We start from the raw sequence: 25,057 nt of genomic DNA on the forward strand, positions 1-25,057 counted from the left end.
TCCAGCCCACTCCATCATGCCGGTTGATAATCTTGCCAAAGGTCTCTTGCTAGCATTCTCCAGATGGGTTGAGGTGCTTCTATGACCCCTTTCTTGGTGCATCGCCTTGGTAACCGGCCGTAGCAGCAGCCCGACGCCAAGCGTGGGATGGAGTTGAGCTTTTTTAGCCACAGCTGTGTGTGCGAAAAGGTACGAGAGGCTTATGCAGCATTGTGTGCGGAGGAATGGCAATAAAGAGAAGTCTATAAAGCTTCAATCCAGTGCTCAGTGTGCTCTACAAGGGAAATCCTCAAAGCATTTGGTCACTTGTAAGATATAATCAAGTGCACTACGCTGATGTCCAGAAATGTGTGGTCATTTTCCCCTTGAACTCTGAGCTTAATTTTACTTATTGAGTTATTAGTCTTAAAGGGTCCATTTCATGGAAATCTAGAATTTCCACATTTTTTATGCTCTAAACACTGTTAACATTTCCATAGTAATTGATTCGCTTCCCAGTCCAGAGCCGGCCCTGACCAATGTGGTGCCCTAGGCGAGATTTTGGTTGGTGCCCCCTGCATCATCAATCATCGGGTTTATACACTCACACAGACACTGCAAAGCTTTATGTTTGAGTTTTTTCATTTAAGGAACGAAAACAACAGTAAAACAGTAAAATCAGTATTAAAGAAACAAATAAAAAGTAAATGAATTATAAATATAACCGTATAACAATAAATAAATATAAAGGTGTTGCACAAATTTTTTTTTAACTATTTTACATAAAGTAGTGCAGAGAACAACTTTCTGCTTATTGTAGAGAGTCTCTAATCAAGGAGGATTAAGACCTGCTTATTTAGTGAAAATGGGGGGGGGGGGGTCTTTTCAAATTTCTTTAATGAGTTTAGGGAAGGGGGTAACTGATCACTTGCTAGCTAGTAACTATTTTTCTGAAGGGATCTTTTACTGTATGGTTAATTCACCATATTATATTACCTCAGTTTTTTTGCCACCTTTCTTCCTCCTCTTTTCTCCTTTTTCTGCCCTGGGCACCAGAGGACTTCTGCCTTTTAGACATCTTTACGGGGAGATAGTAACGAAGTGCACAGTGATAGGTGTTGTGTGTTCTTATTATAATAATTATTAATTTGACTAACATTATTAAACAATGAAGGAGTTTGCATGTTCTCCCCGTGTCTGCGTGGGTTTCCTCCGGGTTCTCCGGTTTCCTCCCACAGTCCAAAGACATGCAGTCAGGCCAATTGGACATGTTACATTGCCCCTGGGTGTGAGTGTGTGAGTGACTGTCTGTGTCTGTCTGTCTGCCCTGCGATGGACTGGCGACCTGTCCAGGGTGTATCCTGCCTTCCGCCCGATGACTGCTGGGATAGGCTCCAGCAACCCCCGCGACCCTGACGGAGAAGCGGCTTAGAAAATGGATGGATGGATGGATGGATGGATTAAACAATGAAGTTATGATTATGTGGACTTTGCTTGTTTTCATATTTATTAATTGTTCATTTGTAAAAAAAAAAAAAAACATGCACGCGAGCGCCCCCCTGGACAGACGGCGCCCCTAGCATTTGCCTATATCGCCTAATGGAAGGGCCCTGTCCCAGTCCATAAGTGCGTGGAAATTGCCCATTTCGAATTCATTGTTTTTTTTTGTGATGTCACAAAAAGGAACATTTTTAAATAGTGTGCAAAAATTCATGAGCGAGTTGCTTAAAACCACTTATCTTGGCTGTTACTGTGTTGTTGTTTTTTGTTGCCAGTAAAACTCTATAGAACATTATAATAAACAAAAATAAGCATAAATACAGTAAAAATAAGAATTTCTTGCTTTCAAAAAAGTAGCTGTGATGTTGTGAGCTGGTTAAAAAAACACAGATTTGATTCTGGATTTCAACTCACAGTCCCGCAGCCATCACATGCTGCACTGCTGTTTGGAAATAATTACGTGAACACAATAACATCACATAAAATCACTGCGCATTGCATCACTGTCATTTGTATTTACTCTAACATTAGTGTTTTGGTGCAAATAGATTGTCACTGTCCAGATAAACAAATTTTAAAACCTAAAACCTTTGCAGTGTACTGTATATCTGCTTTTTTATCCTGCAGCAGTTTGGCCCCGCCCCTTCACGCTGATGTTATAGAGGGTGTTTCAGCCTGGAATGTATTTACACTTATCACACATTTCGGTCTTAAACAGACAATGGTCTGCATGAGGGATGAGGAATTGAAGGGTGGGTGTGACGTTGTGGTGGAGCGATGAGGAGGCATGTGCAAAGACAAGCGAGAGTTATTATGGGCAAATCCAAACTCAGGGTCTGAACAGTTCAGGGTAATAGAGTCAACATGGATGGAACGGGGAAAAGACATGATGAAAAATGAACGCAGGGATAAACAAACACCAAACAATCCAAACACTTCAAAGAGCACAAACAATACAAAGACCTGCAAACACACAGTGGAACACACAGGTAGCAACGAGGGACAACAAGACACAGGTGGCTAACCAGACACAGGTGGAGGTAATTAAGGGCAGGCTCTGAAAACAAGGGGGCAGGACCAGGAAGAACTCAAAGAAAACAAAAAGCACATGACAGGACTAAAAGGTAAACAAAAGCACACGGAGGAGTGGGAGGGGCCAATCGCGACAGTGATCCCACAAACAGATCCTTAGAGTTTAAGGGGTTAAATACTTATTACAACTTCATTATAATACTTAAAGGCTGAATATTGTACTTAAAGGGATCTAAAACTAGCATTGAATACGTCACTTGTCTTGTGAGAGAATATTACGCAGCATAGCTTTACGTCCTTCGGTTGGATAGAATTTACGTCTTATCTGTGGTTCCATTAATCAATGTTCTCGCACTACAATACCCAGCATGCCTTGCACAAACATGGCATAGAGACGCTAGGAATCCCGCCTTCGTGGTAAAGAAATCCACTGATGTAGAGGCTTAAAACAGACGTGGTATTTGGCTTTCTAGCAGTGACATTACCATCCCAAAGTGCTTACAGCTTTTTAATAAAAACATTCCTCCCACCTTCAAGATACATCATCAGAAGGGGGTTTAAACTGGACAATCTCGCTCCAGAAACTACTGCAGCGCTGCTGTAAGAGGTGAATAGGAATGAGTACAATTGATGTAGCTAGGGTTTCATTTTTCATTTTGGCTGGAGTGGCCCTTTAATATGCATGTAATAACCCATGTTATTACCCGTGAACAGTGGGTTCATGTGCAAAGTTTTGCATGTCTTGCAGGCATGAATTTGCATGTGAACCGCTTTGCTTCTATTCCTTTTTCCTGCTATTTTGGATCAATCTAACAGTGTGTTTAAGGAATATGTACTGGCTCTAATATGAACACATGTGCACGACTGTTCTGCCGTGTTGTATTATCATTCCAGTGTATTAGAGTTCGCATTAAATGAGGTGAACTGTCTCAGCAAAACGAAGGGAGAGTGAAGCCCCGCAGATCTCTTTACAACAAAGCATTTCTGCACTTGACCTTCACTTTGAGGACGTCTATTGTCGCCTCTGTGCACATTTCTAACACTAGGGGGACCCACATCTATTAGGCTGCAGTTCAAAAAAGCGGAATGCTGTTTCGCTTTCAGCACGGCCCACAGGCTCTCCCTAAGGACCTCTGAAGTGCCATGTGGCTCAAGTGAAGATCTGTCTGGCCTTCTTGTTCTCACTGACTGGCGCTGCAGGCTTCATGAGGAGGCCGACTACACCCAAAATACAGCAAAATACAATATCAGCCAAGGGTACATGTGGTTTTTGTTACCGTGAGCGTGTGGAGAGTGATGACCGGTCTGGCCTGCATCATCGATATGCTCGGTTTCATTCGTCCACTCTTTACTTTTGATCTTCCTCTTCAAAGAGATGCTAACATTCAAACAAGCAACTACCCAAACTCACCTTAGGTGCCTTCAGGTTTCTCTCTCACATAATGGCTAAAACAAGATATTTCTGAGAAGATAACTTATCACCGCTGTCCATGTATCTCTATTTTTTTTTTTGAGATTATTACTTTTCTGCATCGTTTGGGCTCAGCAGCTGTCCTTTACATTGTGCGTCAATTTCATGATCATCGGACCAATAGAAATGCTCCAAAATTGCTTGGAATAAAATCTCTTTCCATTAACTTGCATTGAAAGCGCAGAGCGTTTTTGCCCTCTCCTGTAAAGTTACTTTTTTTGGAGATGCATTTTCTTCGGACAGCGACAATATGAAATGTATAAATCCATGTTGTACGTGTTAGTATTGTGCATGAAATGATCAATTTTAATATGGCCAGTATTTAACAATTTTTTTTTGCATGTAAAATAAATGGAGAAACTGTCACACCAAAAAAGACAAACAACAACAACAACAAAAACACAAAAACAAAAGTAAAATCTTAACACAAACTGCTAGACTGAGTCAGATTAACATTTGATTCAGGCTCATGAGTGGCAGGTGCACTCAACACAAATCAAAGCGATTACACGGTTATAACGCCTCATACAGCGTTAATAATCATTGTAATAGGCAAAGGGAGGAGCGGGCTAGGACAGACAAGCTTCTGAACGAAGATAAAACAAGCTGGTCGCCTTTTCTTTCAGAGAAAATAAACCCAAGTCGTGCACTGAGGGGGTTTTAGAATTTGCTGTTTTTGTGATGTCACAAGAAACTCATTTACATATACAGTATGTGTCTTTTCTGCCTCCAGCTGTTTAGACCCGCCTAATTACAGTTCATACTGAATTTATAAAGTGTCTTTCAGCCTGCTTTTTGATGCAGGGGCAGCCAATCAGAACAGAGCTCATTTACATATACCAGTCTTAAAGGCACAGTAACAAACAGCCTATCTGATGACAAAGGAAATAGAGAGGGAACTAGGGAGGGGTTTGTGGGCTGATGCTGATATCCCTCCTATTATCTTTGAGGTCAGTTTGACCTCATTTACTGTTTAAAGTCTCTAAATAAATGTATTTTATGTATTTAATGTGTTTTATTTTCTGGGGTCAAATTGACCCCAAGGATAAAGACGTTAGTAGTCAATCTGAAGACAGCAGGAGGGATATCTGAGTGATAACATGGTTATAACACCTCATACAGTGTTAATAATAAGGCTGAAAGGTTCATTTTTATATTGAAATTGCAATTTCAGACAGCGCAATTTTCAAACTGCAAAAACTGCAATCTTTTTATTAGAGCCTACGCTCTTCTTCACGGTCCCTAAAAAGAGGATAAAGACAATGATTCTGCATAGAACCGTGAAGACTCAAAGATCCTTTAACTATAGCTGTTGCTCGAGTTTTCTGGATTGTTATCTTGAGATCATGAGTTAATTATTTTGTGATCTCAAGACAACGACGTTGCTATCTTTAGATCACAAGATAATTAACTCGTTATTGCAAGATAACAACTTTTGTTATCTTGAGATGATCTCAATTAACAATCCAGAAAATTCTAACTACCTCATGGCCTCTCTGGACGTAAATAAGAGCCTGTGAAACGCCTAAAGATGCGTTAGACCAATCAGAGGCAGCCAAGCCTCCGTGTGTTGTGACATCACAACCACAACTTACTGGCAGTTTGGCTCACTATGTCCAGGTGTCAAGCCTCCAGCTAAAAAAAAGGGGGGGGGGTAATTGCTGTCTTTTTCCAAAAAAAAAAAAAAAACAGGCCTGAATCTCAATTTATTAAAAACATCGCCAAAAAATAAAAAAATAAAATTGCAGTCGCAATATTAGTCGGAAAATTAAAGATATTTTCCCCAGATCGTTCAGCCTTCGCTAATAATCAGCATAATTAACAAAGAGACTGAGGGAAGTCGGTAGCAAGCTCTGACGAAACGAAAACAAAAGCTCCTCTTCTTTTTTTCCAGAGAAACAGACGCCAGTAGTGCGCCGAGGGCGTTTTGTGTGTGTACAAGACGCAGCCATTGCTGACACAGGCCGCCGTTAATTCCTGCAGTGAGGAGAAACCGCAGCTAGGCTTTTATTCGGAGCTGTGGAAGTAGGTCCTCCAGCCTGGGTGCCCTCAGCCGTCCTCCTTTTCTCCCCCTCTCGCTCTTTCTCTCCTCCCATCCCCCACTCGCTCTCTCTCTCTCTCTCTCGCTCTCTCTCTCTCTGTGAATGTCGGTGTCACACCAGCGGCTCTGCTCACGAACACGAACCCGAAAAGTGCCAAAGCGAGGCGGGGAGGGGGAGAAAAACCATCACCTTCACCGAGCGGAGCTTACGGTCACTACAGCGACTACTGCCCGGCCCGAGGAGAAAACCGTTAAAACCGTTAAAAAGGGATTTTGGGGTGAGTGTGGAAACGTTTCTCTGAGCGTTTTCCTCGTTTACAGCTCAAAATGGATGTTTCAATCGCTCGGACGTGAAATGCAGTGCTTATTGTGCGGGGCTTGAGGTGGAAAATAAGCTACGAAGCTGAAGGCAGGCTTCTCATTATTCGCCTGCCGTTCCACCTTAAATAGCGCAGCAGTTAACGCTCTGGCCCGAGGCGCCCGAATGTAACTGCTGCACTGTTTTAAGGTGGAACGGGAAAATTCGAACAAGAAGCTGGCGAATGGGAAGCCTCGTGGGAAAAATACATATATAACGTTATATTTCAGAGTCTGAACAAAGGAAATTCGGAGAAAAGGAGGGAATTTGGTTTCATTCGGACCCGTAATCGTGTTTTGGCACTCGTCAAAATCCAAAAATCCCTCCATAAAGCCCGGAGCATGACAGGAGGAACTGGCTGAAACCTGCAGTGCGAAATGGTGTCGTTTGGTAGGTACACCGTGTTTACACGGCAAGGGTCGGAAAAGACGTGAGAATGGAGAGAAAGAAAGGGTCCTGGATGTGAGGGAAGGTTTGGGAGCAGGCTGAAAGCGTGAAACGTGATCTTTCTTTGTTGTGCAGCTTGGCCAGCTCCTAGTTGCCGAGCTTTAGCTGTAGGCTAGCCGCGTCCGGACTCTCCGTGTGGTTTGAATGAGCACGACTAACGTTGCCGTTGCACCAGGCCCGGGTGATGCTGGTCCCGGCTGCCGTTGACTTTGGTGCCCATTTAAAGGGTCCATATCACGAGAAAAAGATATATTTAAAAGAATGAGTTGGATTTAACTAGTACGCTGTTTACTATCCTCTTCCCAGACCATGCAGTTCACATATGGGTTTTGAATTCGCTGTTTTTGTGACGTCACAAACCCGACTCATTTACATACGTCCATGTTTTCGGTCTACATCTGTTTAGCCCTGCCTGTTCATTACTCACGTTAAAGCCATAAGGGCTTTTTCAGTCCAGGCTGCTTTTTGATGGAACGGCGACCAATCAGATCAGAGTTCATTAACATATATTAGTCTTAAAAGAGCAGTAACAACAGAACACGTTGTCCATCAGTCTGAAGAACCGTTTCACCATGTGACAAACCATTTAAGCATAAATGTCTTTGCTTAAAAACCCTTGAATAACAGGAATAATAGGAATGGAAATTGTGGGCTGATGCTGATATCTTATGTTTTTTGTGTACATATCTGTTGGCACAGATGCGCAACATTTTGGAACATGTAGAAATTGGTCCGCCTGGATTTGCATTGCAGAAAAATATAACGCCAACATGAGTGGAGAAAAATCTATTAAATGGTTGCATTTTAGCACAGAAACCCATCATCACCTACATTTTTGGTCAGATAAATATCAGTGGTCATTTTTTTTCATGAAGATATCTGATGTCATCGTGCGTTCCTAAGAAAAAAGAGTTTATGTGGAAAGGTTTTGGTGAATGTGTGACGTGCGATCAGAGAGCAGACGCTCAAACAAAAAGATAAAGTTTGACTTGGGGGCAGGCCGAGGGGCGTCAAAAAAACAGGCATGGGTAAAGTCCAGTACAGTCCATGCGATAACAAAGGCAAGCATAACAAGAAAGACCACGACAAGGCAAAATCCACAAAGGACAAGCGAAGAGTCAGAACCAAATTAGCAAACAAAACAGGCAAAGGTACCAAAAGGGGAAGTCCAAAAACAGGGTCGAGAGAAAACACAGGCAGGAAGTCGTACGCGAAGAAAATACACACAGGAAAGACCGCTCAGCAAGTCTCAGATGAAAACAAAGCTTCGCAGTGAGCTGAACTAAAGCCCGGGCTTATATCTGTCCTAACCAGTCGCACGACTATAGGACACAGCTGTGAGGAATCAGTATTCAGGTGATCTGGTCGAAGGTGTTGTGTCCTTCGTTATGTGATCTCGCAGAGGATCTTGGGGAATGGAGTCAGAGTCAGAAAACGAGAGAAGGACACAGCTCCTCCTCATGAGTCACAGATTCTGGGAATTGTAGTCCTGATCCGTATGTGGACTGCTAGCAGGCGTGACAAAATTGGGACATGAATCAGTTGAATGAATGGTAATAGAGAACTAGACTTTACACTCGCTGGGATAACGGTGCACGTCCACGTTCTCCTCGGCACATCCCGCCTCGCTGGGCCTCTCTGCTCACCGGTGGACGTTTTCTGGACAGATGCTCTCATCTGATACTGTTCACATATCTGCTGATGCCAAAACATAATTTAATATCAACAGACATTGAGAGCAGATTTATCTAAATCAGGGATCTTTCATTAAAATTCCAATAAGGTCCAGTTGGAGACACTTTCCACAAGCGAAGGTCCGGAACGTTATAATGTCTAACTTGTATCATAATTCACTGCCATATGCTGTTTACAGAAATAGCCGAGTAGGAATATCAACATCTTATACAGTCAACAACTGACTGTCAAATCAAATAAATTAGAGTTCAGTCCGATTTCAGCAACATTTATTGTCGGTTTTCTCTTTTTAGAGCACATCATGTGAAATAACTTTCCTCTGACTCACTTTCTTCTCCGACTGCTGTGTCTCGCCTCGGCCCTCCCCTGTGTGCGCCGCTCAATCGAGTCTCAGAGCTCATCGTAATGCACAGATCTGATTGGCTGAGGACCGTCACGTCTCCCTGGCCAAGCCCTACCGTAATGACTAGAAAAGTTACGACAATTAAAATAGGACCAACACATCGAAGTGAAATAATTCTTCATAGTTCATGGGTTATAGGTCCACGTCCACGTAGCACAGCGTCTGGGTCCGGACTCGGTCCACGGTCCGTTTATTAGTGACCTCTGATCTAAATGATCATCGTAGAGAAATGACATTTACTTTTGCAGAGTTACGAGTGCAGTAAGATGAATAAAACGCAGATATTTTAGCGCCGTAGACCAGCGTTCCCCAAACGCTTACAGTAAACATGTCACCAAATATCGGCTTGAAATCTGGTGCTGATATTTTTGTAAAAGCGAATATCTGCTGATACGGAAATGATTCTGATTTTTGTGGTGTGCATCATGTTAAATTATGCCACAATATGATTTTCTGAGCATATTGAGCGTTTGAGAACGCAGACCAGCTGGGCTGGAGGTTAGGGAACCCGCCTCGTGACCGGAAAGTCGCCGGTTTGATCCCCAGAGCTGACAGTCCATGACTGAGGTATCCTAGAGCAAGACACCTAACCCCCAACTGCTCCCCGGGCGCTGCGGATGGGGCTGCCCTCCTCTCTGGGCAGGTGTGCAACATTCCCACAGCCCAGTAAAGAACCACACCGGTGTTTACATCAGTATCCTTATGATTCAGGTCTTCATGAGCTGAATCGGGTGAGTTAGAGCAGGAGAACGCAGATGGACTGCAAGACCGGAGCCGGGAAACAGTGAGAGGGTCTTCTTTGTGGGCTTTTTCTCCTTTACATGTCCTCAGAAATCAGAGCAGTCCAGTTTGTTTTCTGCTGAAATAAACCACAAAAATTGAACGTCAAGGATCCTTATTGGCAGCAAATGGTGCAGATTACAGATTTCGGTCCCTGTCTAGATGACAATTAGTGTCATTTTTCAGGTAAGCACCTCTTATTCCCTCTTCTGAAACGATGTGCAGAAGTTCAGACTGTCAGATATGGTCAGCGTTATCTCCCTTCTTTGTCTGTATGTTTTGCATTATGAGCCTCTTACCGTATGTGGCGCGGCTGCGAACCTGCACAGGCACGTCTTGTTTAGCAAAACAGGATTCTTTATTTGCGCAGGAGGACGTCGCGTGTGAGCGCACAGTCAAGCGACGAGGAATCTGCTCGGCCTGCTTTGTAAAGCCAGCTCCGATTTCCTTTGCATGCGCTGCTGCACGAAGAGAAGAGGTGGTCCTGATAAAGAGTGACCAGCACTTGCTCTCGTTTCTGTGAAGTACGGTTGCTGCCGGCGGAATTTTAGCCTTGAGCTTTAGCTGGATGCTTTTGTCAGCATTGCTCGAGGCGCCGACGGTCAGCAGAGCAAACGCTGTGTTGTTGAAGACAGACGGATGTTTGAAGGGTTGCTTGCCATTTGAGATGATCGTATGTCCACTAGGGGTTTACAGCGAATCTGAATCAGCTGAGCTGCATTGATTTTGGATTGTTAGAATTGATTGTAATTGTTTATAGTGGAAAATAATGTAGCTGAGTTCTCCCAGGAGCTTGGTGCGTAGATTTGATCGTCTATATTTCCATTCTGGTTTTCAGGGGTGCACCAATGTGGGAACAATGGGCTGATGCTGTTTGGGGGATTCTGGTCAGATAGTTTTTCTGGTTTATTTTCCATGTGAAATAAGTGCACATCTTCTACGGGGAACACACTTCTGCGCATTTTCCTTCACAGTCACTGTTTATTGCCTGAAGTAATCATATTGGAAAAAAAGCCAAACATAAAATGTGACCTGTGTAAACATTGTGGTGCATTTTGTAGTTTAGTCCACCCCCCTAACCCCCCCCACCGAAAAAATGTTAACCGTAGCTAAACATAGTAATTTTTCACTAAAATTAGAGATAAAATAAATAAGAGGGTTCAAGGGTTCTTTAGTAAAGAAAATGGTTCTGTATAAAACTGTGAACACTTCAAGAACCATTTGCATGATTAAAGGGTTCTTTGCATCATGAAAGGGTTCTTCATCTTCAGATTGGTGGAAAATTTGCATTTATGTGCTAAAAAAGGGTTTTATATAGAACCATTTTGAAAAAGTGCTATTTAGGTATATAGGTGCTATATAGAACTATTTTCAAAAAGGTTCTGTAAAGATCCATCTACAGCACATTTTCCATCAGTCTGAAGAACACTGTAATGATGACGAGAACCCCTTAATCATGCAAAAGGTTCTTTGAGTGTTAGTGGTTCTATATAGAACCATTTTCTTTACTAAAGAACCCTTAAAGCACCATCCTTTATTAAGAGTGTACATCATTAAATACCAGTTTGAAAAATATCTGTACACTGATGATTATATAATCGATCATATAGTCCCTGCTTGTTTTTGGCTAGTTATTGGGTGTTGGCTGGTACTCAGTCTGTGTTTTTGTAGATTATACAGCCACATCCTTTACATACGATATGCTAGTCCAACATTCGGCTGCAGTCAGGTCACTCCATGTTTAATGCATAATTATACGACATTTAGTCCCGGCCACGCAAGCTGATTGGCTGAGAAGCGTTCAAATCGTGCTGTTATTTCACCATAACATCACGTTTCTTTTCACAAACACTGTCACTGAGACGCGGTTGCTAAGCAACGACTTTGACAGCTATAGGAGACGCTCAAGCCATTTGAACGTTTTACTTGTTACTTTGCCACAAACAGAAAACGGACACCTTTAAGATCACATTTGACCGACAGTCAAGACTCTTGGTCCGACTCTGAAGATGAGACGACACTAAATTCCCAAACTGTCGTCACCACTGAGCAGCTTTTCAGTCGGCAGCTGAGACAGAAGAGCAGCTAAACAACCTGGAATCAGCCAGAAATGAACCCAATATCATTCGCCAAACTAAACGGGCTTTAAGAAGCTTTACAGACCGGCTAGAACAAAACAACATTAATACTGATCTGGCAAAAAATGACAAAACTGAGCTGAACCTGATATTGTAGAGACGCTCGAGGAGTGTGTTATTGCTGAAAACATCACATCTGTGATCATCTACGATAACACACTCCCTCTCGTGTTCTAGTGCTTAATCAGAGTTGGGGATGATATTTTATCATTATCATGATTAATTATTTCACAATACCCTTTTCTGAGGATGTCGTCAGTGCTTAAAGAGTGCTGACTAACTACGTTACATTACAAAGTGAGCATATTTAGGCCTGTTTAATTGGATTTAGTGCAGTTTTTAAAACATTAAATTAATACAATAAATCATTGTAGTATATGTAGGTTTGTTTTTACTATAGTATATTTATATGTGGCACTCCAGGTTCTGCTACAGCTTATTAAATCTCAGAAAGACTCAGTATTGTAATGCATGTTGTTTATTTACATTTACAGCATTTGGCTGACACTCTTATCCAGAGCGACTTACAAGTTGATCATTTTACAAAAGCAGGCCAAGGTGGTGTTAGGAGTCTTGCCCAAGGACTCTTATTGGTATAGTGTAGGGTGTTTACCCAGGTGGGGGATTGAACCCCAGTCTACAGCGTAGAAGGCAGAGGTGTTAACCACTACACTAACCAACCAATTGTTGAATGTTTTGTTAAAATGTCTTGAATTATGTTGATATGGCCTAATATTTTTGCTGCATCGCCCACCCCTATGCATAACGTGACGTTCTGCCAGAGGTCACAAACAATAAATTGGATGATGACAATAAATAGTACCGGGCGTCCTCAAGGAGAGGTTTGGAAAAGGTTAAACGAACACGTCAACGCAAAATCACTACTTATCATATTAATTTCATTTATGTTTACTGTAATACTATTTTCTTCTAAGGAAATAGATGCTTACTGCCCAGGTAAACAGGTGTTACATGAGGATGTGTATAAAACAGCTCCTTAAGAAAAATGTAAAGCACACACACACGCACACACACACACACACACACACACTCACACACATACAACCACATAATATATTCTGTTAACTTGCTCTAAGAGCATGATTGATTGTGCGTAGGCCTCACTGGTATCAATATCAGCGGGGTGGTGTAAAATATGACAATTAAGCAGCCAGTGAATCAAAATACAATCAACCACCTTTGTGTAAATACACAGTCTGCACAGCGTCAACCCGCTTCACGCCAAGTACATTACATTTCACACGTATACGTCTCATACTGACTGATCACGCTGTGGAAATTACTCAGCGGTATCAACTAACCTACAAAATATTGACATATCTACAGCTTATAAATCTGCCTAATTAGGTTGTCTAACTGCCTAGTTAATTCAAATGACTACACACTTGAAATAAATAAGCCATAAACGAAATAAAAAGGAATGTGTTGTGTTTTTCTAGCACTGTATATGTGATTTTGAATATGCTCTGTGTGTCAAAGCCGTTAAAGGGGAATTCCACCAATTTTAAGGAATTATAAATTATTATAGGAGGAGTTATACATTATTAAAAGATTAAAAAGTGGCACTCCAGATAACCTTCACTGAGAAGCTGCTGGTGTTGTCAGAACAACTGACTGACCACCACTGGATGTGTCTACTTGGATTTTGAGAAGCAGAAACTGCAAAACCAACTTGCAAGACTGAACTTAGGAAAAATCCCTACAGATTTCTTTGAAAAACCGGAAGCGGGTCTCAGGAAAAGAATGGAAGCTGTTAAAAAGGACAAGAGTGGACATAAAAAATGACTGGAAAATGATATTATAATTCGTTGTTGAGGCTTCTGTGTTATTTGACTTCGTTTACATCTTAGCAACTTAATTAGACAGAAATTTTGAAAAATCGGGATTCCTTTTTAATGGTGGCTCACCATCAGACCTGCATATGACTGTCATGTCTGTGTCCATCTGCCCGTGTCTGTGTGTAAACAGCTTATTGTTGTCTCAGTGCTGCTTCTGCCTTGCTTTGCTTTTGCTTCGCTCTGCTTTCTTACCCACTGTGATCATGATCTGTTTTGATTTTTTCAGATTTGCACACGCTTTTCCACTCCACCTACACTAGCCCCCTCAGAACATGGCAAGTGGGCACCCCATTGACAAATTTGCTTTCTTATACCCTCCAGAAAGCTCTCAGAACTTGAAGAGGTTAGTGTGTTGCTCAAAGTCCCCCCTAATGCTTCCCTCACGGCACCTTCTCAGTGGCCCTTATTCATCAAAGTTGCATACGGTCAAGTCTGATCGTAAAATGACCGCATCACAGTTTCATTATTCATCGGTTTAACCTTTAGTGTGTCTGTACAAACTCACGTCTGGTAGGAATGTGTGTAAATATAAGTGTAGTAGTCCAACAACCTAAAAAATGCTTGATTTGCAGCTAACTAACCAAAACTATTAGCAATGTTATCCATAATAACAGTAATAAAAATATTATGTTATTATTAAATTATTGTTGTAAGAAAATGACAATAACATTGAAAATTTGTGCACATAGCAATCCACATGAGTGAATGCACTTTTAAATATAATTTTAATTGCACATTGGTTTATTCAAAGGCTGCTACTGTTTATGTTCCATTTAAAGACATATGTTGTTTTATACTACTGACTCCGCCCCCAAAAAAATACAGCACACAGCTAGTGCAGGAGCTGCTATAATGCGGTGCGTACATATTATTTTACCACATCTCATCATTCTGCTGTGTTAAAAACGCTAAGATGTTTTGTTTATTTCACATTTTATTCTCGTAATTTCAACACTAGAAAGTTTCAACAGCAGGGGGAGCAGTGCACCCACTGCTCTCTCCCGACCTGTGGCCCCCGAGCCACTGAATGCTGTCATTTTATTGGCTCCCTACAGATGCATTTACGCTTCATGCAAATGATATGTAAACTAGGTATTGTAGACTGGCGCTTGATTTCACGCACCAAAGCTGAATCATCGTTTAAGCTCAAATCTCTGCTTATTTTCACGTCACACAGAAGCAAATCAGGTCGTACGCCATTAAAGGTGGTCAAATCTGTGCCTTTTTTGTGCGAACTTTGATGAATAAGCGCCACTCTGACTGAATTAAACATTTGCCCTTGTGATCTGCCCTGTTTTGAATGGTTCCCACTAACAGCCCTTTAAACACGGTAGTATGCAGTCTTGTCATGTCATTATCGAAGTTTGCATGTATCTTATGTCATGTTACATTATTTTGCAGTTCTCTTTCTATTATAACTGACAAAACATCTTAAAAAAAGACTTTAACTTGTGTTTTTAAAGGAAAGGTTTTGGAAAAAAAATCAGTTTCCCATTTATCCCAGATGAGGTCAATCAGCCAAGACATGTTTAAAGTCCAAGGTTAGCTTGTTTATGTAGCGCTGGAGCTACAAGACTAACGCCGCAAACAGCAGAATTCAATAGTCACCTAAATCTTTTCTGTAAATACATCCTCAGAACTTCACTCAGTCAGCTCAGACCACATCCAGCTCCTCAGGAGGGTTACCCAGGCTGGTCAGTGTGGACATGATGTGACTCACTGTGGCCTATAAAATGATAGCTATGTAGCTGAGCTCAGCAGGCAGCCAATTTAAACAACAAGCACTGAATTTAGGTTGATTCTTTTACAAGCATATGTCTTCAGTTTGTTTATTCAAGGTTATTAACATTTATTCATATGAAGAAACAACAGAAACTGTTGGAGGAGCAGTATTCATCCATAGCGTCCATGTGCACATGGAGGGTGCTGGTATTTTGACATTTAGTGACATTAGTGCATCAACACGTCTGTGCAACCTTAAAGAAGACCTGGATATGATCTCAGAGAAGTTTTAATGACGCATTATTACAGAAACAATTTGACTTCTAGTGTTTTGACCAGTGTTTACTGCCTCACCTCTCCAGTTCTAACCCAAGGGAGCAGAATTAGGACTCCAAACATGTCTTGACTGATTGACCACATGAGGAATAAGAAGAGGGTATTTTTGTTTTTCGCCAGCTTATTTCGGGTAAACTTAAGATGTTTCATGCAAGCGACCACAAAGTACTCACATTTAAAGCGCAGTCGCAGTAATGGTCAGAATTAGATATTTTCCACAAATTGTTCAGCTGTACAAGAGTGCTGTTTTATTTTTAGGCTTAATACTTTACAGGAACCACCACAGTCTTCGGTGCTTCAAAAACGGATGGTAATTTGTCGCAGTTGTAAGAAAAGTTTGTATCTTCTGAAACAAACTTTGCAGGAGAGGGAATGAAGTGTTCAGACAGTGTAAATGGAAGCCGTTGTTTATAGATGATGGTACACAACCTAAATATGGTTTTATGATGGTTCCATCCTGCGGCTGCAGCTAAATCAGGTGCTGCTAAGCCAAGCACTGAACCAAAACTAGAAATAAGCCAAGGCCAGCTGTGTTAGCAGTTCCTTTCTTCATTTTGAACATTCAATATTAGTACACATTTCTAAACCACTTATCCTCTTGGGTTATGGGGGGGGGGTGCTGGAGGCTGGCCCAGAGGTCGCTGGGCGGAAGGCAGGATACTCCCTGGACAGATATTCAATATTAGTGGTTATTTATAAAAAGAAACAACAGAAATTACAAGTGTAGGCTGTCTATACCGGCGTGCCGTGTGCAATCAAATTTCAGCACAACACCTTAAAATGGCTGCCCAAATGACTGATGTTTTGGTCACTTTTATAGTTAACAGTAAGTCATACTGGGTCCTAAGTCACATCGACAAGTCTTCACGAACCTGGATGCAGTTTGAGTAAGTGGAGAAGTTTTTGGGATGTGTTTACGGGAAAGATTTGGGTGACTGTTGACTTCTAGTGTTAGCAGCCTTATCCCGGTAGCTCCTAAACTACAGAAGCACATTTTGGCCACCAGACATGTCCTGGCCGGTCAGGCACACCTGGAATAAGTGGAAAATCAGGTAAATTGGCTGAATCGGGTAAAATGTGTGTAGGACAGTTTCAGAATTGTCCTTTGTCCAAAGCTCTTAGTAGGATTGTATCATAATTCATGCATTGCGATTGTACCATATTATGGGGTGATTGCTCTTCAGAAAGTCTAGCAGTGTCCTTAGCATTTAGGGCACGGGGAACACTCGTCCCAGCCACGCATGAAAGATTTACAGCCACGACTCGCGCCATCCCATCAGCCGGACTATGATGTGTCCTCTAGTTATATTCTCTAAGGGAGTCTATTTACGAGGTGTCATAAACAGCCAGTGTGTCCATCTATCATAGTCGTCTTTCTCCTCTCCACATTGCTCTCCTCATCCATCACAGCACCATCCTCTGTTTCCTCACCGCATTATCCCGTCCGCCTGTCAGCCGCTTCTCCGCTTAACTCTCCTGTAGTGCGTTATCACAATCCTCTTCACGTGTCATCCATCATGCCATGCTTTGCTTTAGGTCCTTTGATTTTAACATGAGGTGTTGCCTCTTCTTTGTGTTAATTATTCAGTGTTTGACGTGATCGATTTGTTTGCTTTTTACAGTTTCTCTGTTTCCTATCTGCTCATCTGTCTATGATTCTGCTTCCTCTGCTTTCTCTGTCCCTTCATATAAGCTGTAATCTCTGACAATAAACTTCAGAATTCAGATCAGACAGAAATGGCAGCAGCAGAGGTTTGAAACCTTCTCATCTGGAGAAATTGGAGTCATTCATTTTTATGGTGAAACATCAGCTTTGCTGGGTTATCTGTTTTTACAGCGGCCTGTCGTTGTGTGATTTACGCTAACATTTGTGTCCTTTTCTCCTTTTTCTCTCTCACTCCTGCCCTCCTTCCCCTCCAGTAAGGGCCGTGCAACTACCGGTATGAATCCTGTTTACGGTCCTGTGCAGCCTGGCGCTGCGTACGCAAACCCCAAGAACGTGGCGTACCCAGGTGAGCTTCTCTGCATTCTCAAGCATGTTTTTCTTCAAAATTGTGAAGGGTAATTAGGAAGGAACTTTTACTGTGGTTATGTTTACACAGCAGGTAAAAGTGGCCCAAATCTGATTTTCTCACAAAAATCCAATTTTTTTTGTTTGGCTGTTCACATTATCCTTTAAATGTGTTCTGTGTGCGACATCAGTCTGAACAGATCAGTTCCTAAACCGAGTCCTCGGATTCTTTAAACTGTCCTCGGGCTCCTCCAGCTACGCTCGGCCGTTTTGTTCGATACCTCTTCGAACATGGAACGGCTGCGATGAGTTTCTTCTCATTTTTTGGTGCAGAAACATCAGCCTAAATGTTTCTGGGTCTCAGTAGCGCGAAACGATGATGCATGTCGAGTTGGACGAATGTTTAAGTCGCATGAATTCCGATCCGGCTGTTCAGACTGAGCCGCATTGCTGCAGATCGGATACGGATTTCAGTACCACATACGAAAGCGTCTCAATTTGGTGCGTTTATCTGTTCACACAGACACACATCTGTGTCACATATGAAGAAAAAAATCGGATTTGGGCCAATTTACCTGCTGTGTGAACGTAGCCTACGACCTGTTTGTGACAGATAAGGGCCGGTGAGCTGTAGTTATTTCCATCGATAACAAAAGCAGGCGGTGTTTTTTTTTTTTTACTCATTGAAACAGGTTAAAGAATTCTTTGGAAAGCGCAGATTCTTTGGCCCAATCCCATTTCTTATTTTTACCCTGACCCCTTGTTTTTGAGTGTGACCTTGCCCCTTGAAACTGGGTTACAGGGGCTAGTGGTTAAAATCTTACGAAACGGGACCCTCAAATAAAAAGAGCATCACTTCATTAACAGCTACCAGCGCTGCTCTGTAGGCGACCCTGCCCGTCTGCAGTGACAGCAGAGGAGGGGAAAGTTCAGCTCCTCACTGCTGGGCTTTACTTACATTTAGTACACCATATGTCATATTTCAAATTTGGGGGGGGGGGGGGGGGGGGGCAAATATTTATTATCGCCCACCCCTAAGTCTTCAGTGATATGATGCTAAAGTCAGATATTCACAAGCTTCTTGTTGAATGTAACTGCTCTTCCATTTAATTTGGAAGGGGAAATTTAGCGAGCTAGCCGCTGAGCAGTCAGCATACTACTAGTGACATTAGATAATACAACGGTTATCATATTTTTTTAACTGAGAAAATATTACATTTGTGGGTTCTTCACATTATGACGACATTTTTTATTTTTTCTTGTAACACTCCGTTTGTACTGTGCCTCTGAAAAACCTCCGTTTGGAGGGCTTTGTATCCCCTAACACTTCGCCCTAGCCCTCTATCCCAACTAAAATCAGGACACCCTACCCCTAACGCACAAAACGGAGGGGTAGGGCTAAGCGGGTGAAGTGGTGAGATGGAATGGGCCTTTTATGATATTTTATGATTATATGAATTTAATGAAAAGTTATTGCGAAAAACAAAAACTCACATTTGTTATTTATTATCTAACAAAATAAGTGATGTCAGATATCAGGTAATATCTGATATCTGACGTAAAAGCCTACGTTTTAGATGCTCACCTGAAGTGCTTCAAGTAAAAAAGCTCATTGAAAAGCTTGGAAGTTTTTAAAGAAGACATTGGATCAGTACAGGCATCGCATCATCTCTAGTAATCCCATTTAAGTGATTATGTCATATGTGTTGTGCAAAAGTCATAGACCAGCGCTTTTTCAGTCAACATGGCCATTAAGTGCAATCACAAGCAGAAAGCATTAACAGATATTTACCCATCAGCCTCAGCAGGTATTTAGTGTGTCCACCCTTTTCCTCTTTAACAGCTTCCATCCTTTTCCTGAGACTCTTGCTTTTAGTTCTCGAAAGGAATCTGCAGGGATACTGGTTGCATTTTCTGCTTCTCACAGTCCAAGTGTCTCCTTTCACTGTGAGGGTTGTCCTCTGTCGTGAAGGACAGAGACGTGGCGACTCCTCAGAAATATCTCCTAAGACATAAATCACAAACTTGTATTAACAAACACAAAAACAAAATAAAAAAACACAAGAACTAAGTTCTAAAGGACCAGGACACGCCCACAGAGCTTCCCACAACAAAGTGCAGAGTCAACAATCGTCGCTAGACATCAAAGACGCAACACCGGCGACGACAGCAGTGATGGTCCGTGGCACAACACACTTAATATTTTGGGTCAAAACTAAATAAATGACCTTTGCACAGTGTTGTAAATTGAATACATAACAAAATGATTGTAGTAAACATGGAACGATTGGTCATGAATCATGACCGTTGTGTTTCTCAGTCTCTACACTGCATATTTTGGTGCTTGTGCTGCTTTAACACACCCATTTTAAGCTGGAGAGGCTTGTTCATTAGCTGACCCTAGCCTGCAGCGCAGGGGTATTTGAGGACCAGGACAAGGAAACACTGCTGTAGATGGACTGGATCGTGTTCCCACTCATTTTCCCTCTAGTCTGGTTGTGTCCAAAGAAAATAAAAGTGGTCTGGGGTTAAGGAGACTCTTGCTCTGGCTGATTACCTCTGGACTGTAGAACAATGCAGGGAGAGAATTAATCACAGACCCAGCACAAAAGCAGTTTAGAGGAATTGCAGTTTGAGAAAGTGATTTTCTCTCTCTCTATCAGTCCTCTCTTTTCCAGTAAAAAGTTTTTGTTCTTTTTTTTTTTTTTGCTCTCTGTGGCTTATTTTCTTTCAGAGTTTATATGGAAGGATCAGGCCTTACTTTGTTTGGAAGAATCAGGCTATACTGAACTGCTGACCCCTCAAGTGGAGACCAACTCACTTGGACAAATTACTGGCAGTGTGTGGACACTGCGTATTTTTCTTCTATTAGAAACTTTCTATGGCCAAAACTTCCTAATTAGCTAGTATTTTTATATTTTCATGCACAGTAATATTTTTTAAAGAAGCTTGAACTGGAGCTCAGATGAATTGCTGCATCAAATTACTAAATCAGATTCTTAAATAAAAAATGCTTTGGAATTGAGTCAGATACCAGTGAATCAAGGACTGAATCCATTTAACAACATTTTTTAAAAATTCGTAACAATGCATTCTTAAATGACAAAAAATCGAATTTGAATCAAATGGATTTGATGTCTGCTCAAAGATTCACACTCCTACCGTACACAGTGTCTGCTATAATGCTTTGTTATAGATTTGCGGAGAAGTTGAAATAGACACATGAGCAAAGCAGTAGCGCCACCGTAAAAAGGCTGTAAAGAATTATGACCACAGAGACTTGCCTTATTTCAGTGTTTGTAGACTTAAACTTTACAAGACGCAACAATATGAAAAAAATCAAACCAAAAAAATAAAAAAGAAATTAATAAAATAAGCTGCTTGTTGTTTTTGCGGTTAAGATGGAGTAGTTGGTGCAGGTTATTCATAATGTATTAAATCTGTCTTTTTTAGGATTATGCACTGTTCAGTGAACACCCCCACACCCCCCCACCACCACCACCACTACATCGAGCAAACATTTCCTTCTGCTCTTATCCTGACGCTCTGTGATCTCTGTCTGCCTTTAGGCTATCCTGCAGGTTATCCCACCACAGCTCCTGCGTACACTCCCAACGTGTACCAGACAGGCACCCCCGGATACCCGCCAGGTAAAGCTTACGCACATGTACACTCAAATCGCACTGATGGGCGGTATCCCAGGTGTAGAACGCTGCCTTATTATAACTGTATCTCTCTCTCTCTCTTTCTGTCTCTCTCTGTCTTTCTTTCTGTAGGATACGCAACAGGAGCGCCATACAAGGTCCCCCCAACGCAAACCAATGGAGCCCCCCCTCCTTACTCAGCATCCCCCAACCCCTACTCCACGGCCATGTACCCCATCAGAAGTGCCTACCCTCAACAGAACCTCTACACTCAGGTATACTTTGATCCAGAGCAGCCCATCTCGTGATCTAGGAGTAAATCTATAAAGCAGGCATTAGTAGCATTGTTAGTGTTGGAATCAGGCCAGTCGTGCACTTTAAGTATTTGATCCAGTACCAGAAACATTACGTCGATGACATTATGATGCACTTGCAAGTGTTTGATGACCTTACGGCACAAAATCTGGCCAGCTAATTTTGATTTTAAAGATACAGAAGAAGAAATGTCGACGGTGTGGAATTGCATTTCAGTGAACATGAGATTGAAACTGTAAAATACTGTGTAAAAGTCAGAGACCATTTTCATTTATTCAGTTTCCAGTCAAGACGGGCATTTAGTAGAAGCTGTTCAAGGACAGCTGCTGTGTTCAAATGATGAAAAATAAATCAGCATTAATGAAGAGACATGTTGCTCCTTTTACAGCGACAGAATATTTAGCAGAAAACACTGAAGCCTCCAACAAAAGTATATCACATCTAACAGTGTTTGTCACTGACAGTATAGTGTGTTCCCCTTAAGAGACACTAATCAAAAGACACTGATCTTTTGTTTGATTTTAACCCCAATTTGCCCCCTACAAAAATGTTCAATCTGAAGTGATTTTCCAGGTCGGGAGCTTGATTGTAAGCGACTGACGGTGCAGATGATCTGATAGAGTGAGAGGAGAAATGAGCGAAGTCTGTTAAGATTAAGTCGTGTGGCGTATGCCCAGCCTAACCCATCTTAACCACCTCACACATTTCTTCCTCATGTGCATCTTACATGGCTGTAGGAGATATTTTGTTGGAGGTGAGGTATAAAATAACCTGCAGAGTGATTAAAAGGTACAGAGAAAATGAGACTACACAAACAACAACAAAACCTGGTAGACCACCAAAACCTTCCCCTTCAGATAAGCAGAATAAAGCTTTCGTCTGTGAGAAGGAACTATGGATCTGAAAGGATGCGTAGCTGTCAAGAAGCCCTCACTGAAAAAGAAAACAGAAAAATATTTGCTCTAGAACACTGAAACTAAACATCTGAGATGGGGAGTAAGGTTTCACTCACTGTGGAATTGGAATTACTTGGATCTGTAGAAGCTAAAGACCAGTCTCTGATATTTGTATATCTGTACTATAAATGATGTAAAAAAAAGAAAATCCGAAAAATTTAAATGTCATAAACCTGATCAAATATAACGGTTAACCTGAAATTACAGTGCATCTTTTTTTTTTAAACTTTTTTAGCTCCCTAGTCAGATTAAGCATAATTCATCATTTAATAGAACAGTAGTATAGTTTTTCCATAGCTTTGCAAAAGTATGTAATACCTAGCAGATGCTATTTGTATTAGTTCTTATTATTGGCTGATTCTTAACATAGCATTGCTATGTATAGCATTTTATTCTACAAGTTCACTACACCCAGCATTGAAACGGTCACAAGATTTTATTTGGTACAGGTCAATTTTATGGGTTTCTTTATACAGGTTCCTATTTTTGTTCTCTCTCTCTCTCTCTCTCCCTCTCTCTCAATCCAATTTTCTGTCTGTGTAGGGTGCTTACTACTCACAGCCGATGTTTGCGCAGCCACACGTAATCCATCATACCACAGTGGTGCAGCCCAACAGCCTGCCTTCGGCCATTTACCCAGCTCCAGTGTCCGCCGCTCGCCCCAACAGCGTGGCGATGGGCATGCTCACCGGCTCCACTATGGCCATGTCTGCAGGTACTGTCACACCTCCAGCCAAAAGGGCTTCAGCCTAGTGCAACTTCTACTCATGCATGAAATCGGCCCAGCAGCTAGAACGCTTATAATGCCTTTGTTGTGCTCTGAGGTGCACGTATTAATCCCATTTTGATAACTTACAGTTTTCCTCTTGTCCCTAATGTAGTCGAGCAGCCAAGTCATGTTCGAAGTCTGAAGGTTACTTGTACTGTAGCTAACAAGTAACAGAATCTTATACCTCCCAGTTAGCACCATGCATGCCTAAGTCATCTCACACCTGCTTCAAACTGCGAAACGAAATCTCAAATAGACTTGTTTATGTGGTTTCTGAGACCGTGACGCAGTAGCTACGTTTATATGCAGCCTAATAATTCCTTAATAGTCTGACGATTTGCGATTGCCAGAGATGCATTATCTGTGTAATCAGCACTTTTTATGCATGTGTGTGTTCTCGTGTTCTCAGGGCCTCTGCTGACCACGCCGCAGCACACACAACACATCGGCACCCACCCAGTTACCGTGCCAACGTACAGGCCGCAAGGGACGCCCGGCTACAGCTACGTGCCTCCGCACTGGTAGAGCTGCCAGGCCACTGCATGTGAGTGGGTCTTCCTCTCTGGAGTGATGTTAAAGTAAGCTGAACTCTCTGTTAGGACAGACATGGAGGGAAGTGAAGTGACGGGTCATAGCAGCTCATAATCTGCCAAAATGCTTTTTGTTGCAGTTTGTGAGGCAGATTGATGCTTATCAACATTTGGGGACTAGCTTTTCTCTGTTTTTGTTAGAAAATGAGCTTAGTTTCTTTGTTGGTTTGCAGTAACTTAACATATTAAAGGGCCTGTATCATTGAAAACAATATTTTAAGAGTAGGGGTTTGATAGCATGTAAACATTGTGGACCCCTTAAAATTCCTGGTAATTCCTTATTACATACTAAGGCTTATTATCATAGAAAGATAATACATATCATACAAATTAAGTACTCGTTTACTGCTGTTTTTGGTGCAAAAACCCAAACAAATGGCACAAGTGGACCTTGGGGTAAAAATAAAATACAAAAAATAAATGGAGCTGTTTTGATTGTGCCATTTGTTCTGCAAAACTGAAGGAGCAACTTACAAAAATTGTATTTTAGGAATAAAACTAAGGGCCATGCATTTCTCCCCTTGTTTGCATATCAGTACTTAAAGCTTTTAAACCACTTTTAGGACAAAAAGTGTTTCAACATATATATATTTAACAAAAGTAAATTTAAGCCATCCGTGAAGTGAAACACCACATACACACTAGTGAATACACACACACACGGGGGCAGTGTGCACACTTGCCCGGAGCAGGGGGCAGGCCAATCCGCAGCACCCGGGGAGCAGTTGGGGGTTAGGTGTCTTGCTCAAGGACTCCTCAGTCATGTGCTGTCAGCTCTGGGGATCGAACCGGCGACCTTCCGGTCATGAGGCTGGTAACCTAACCTCCAGCCCATGACTGCCCCCAGAAGACAGCAAACAGGCTCCTCCATTAAAATCACAGGCTTTGAATTCAAGTACTTACTATATGATTCACTGGATATGTCAGTTGAATGTCTTCCATGCTTCAGATGTCCATGTTTTAGTCAGATCTGCATTAAGTAGCAGGCTGAGTCTCTAATGGCTTTGAAAG

General features: G+C 41.8%; 1 protein-coding gene across 4 annotated transcripts in view; it reads left to right on the plus strand.

The window, feature by feature from the left end:
- The first annotated feature begins 5,918 nt into the window (after positions 1–5,918).
- The window catches only part of LOC108433286 (protein FAM168A-like), a 28,738-nt gene continuing 9,599 nt past the window's right edge, over positions 5,919–25,057 (plus strand). The window contains exons 1-7 of one of the 4 annotated variants that reach the window (XM_017707753.2): positions 5,928–6,301; positions 13,930–14,046; positions 17,682–17,773; positions 21,342–21,422; positions 21,549–21,691; positions 23,231–23,402; positions 23,866–24,000. In XM_017707753.2, coding sequence (XP_017563242.1) covers positions 13,976–14,046; positions 17,682–17,773; positions 21,342–21,422; positions 21,549–21,691; positions 23,231–23,402; positions 23,866–23,981 — 675 coding nt within the window. In that variant the 5' untranslated portion in view covers positions 5,928–6,301; positions 13,930–13,975 and the 3' untranslated portion in view covers positions 23,982–24,000. Of the gene's footprint in view, positions 6,302–6,605; positions 6,772–13,929; positions 14,047–17,681; positions 17,774–21,341; positions 21,692–23,230; positions 23,403–23,865; positions 24,001–25,057 lie in introns of those variants that run through there. The other 3 variants (XM_017707752.2, XM_037546924.1, XM_037546925.1) reach the window with 3 other exon arrangements.

This window comes from Pygocentrus nattereri, chromosome 18 (assembly GCF_015220715.1).
Source record: "Pygocentrus nattereri isolate fPygNat1 chromosome 18, fPygNat1.pri, whole genome shotgun sequence".
Lineage (NCBI taxonomy): Eukaryota > Metazoa > Chordata > Actinopteri > Characiformes > Serrasalmidae > Pygocentrus > Pygocentrus nattereri.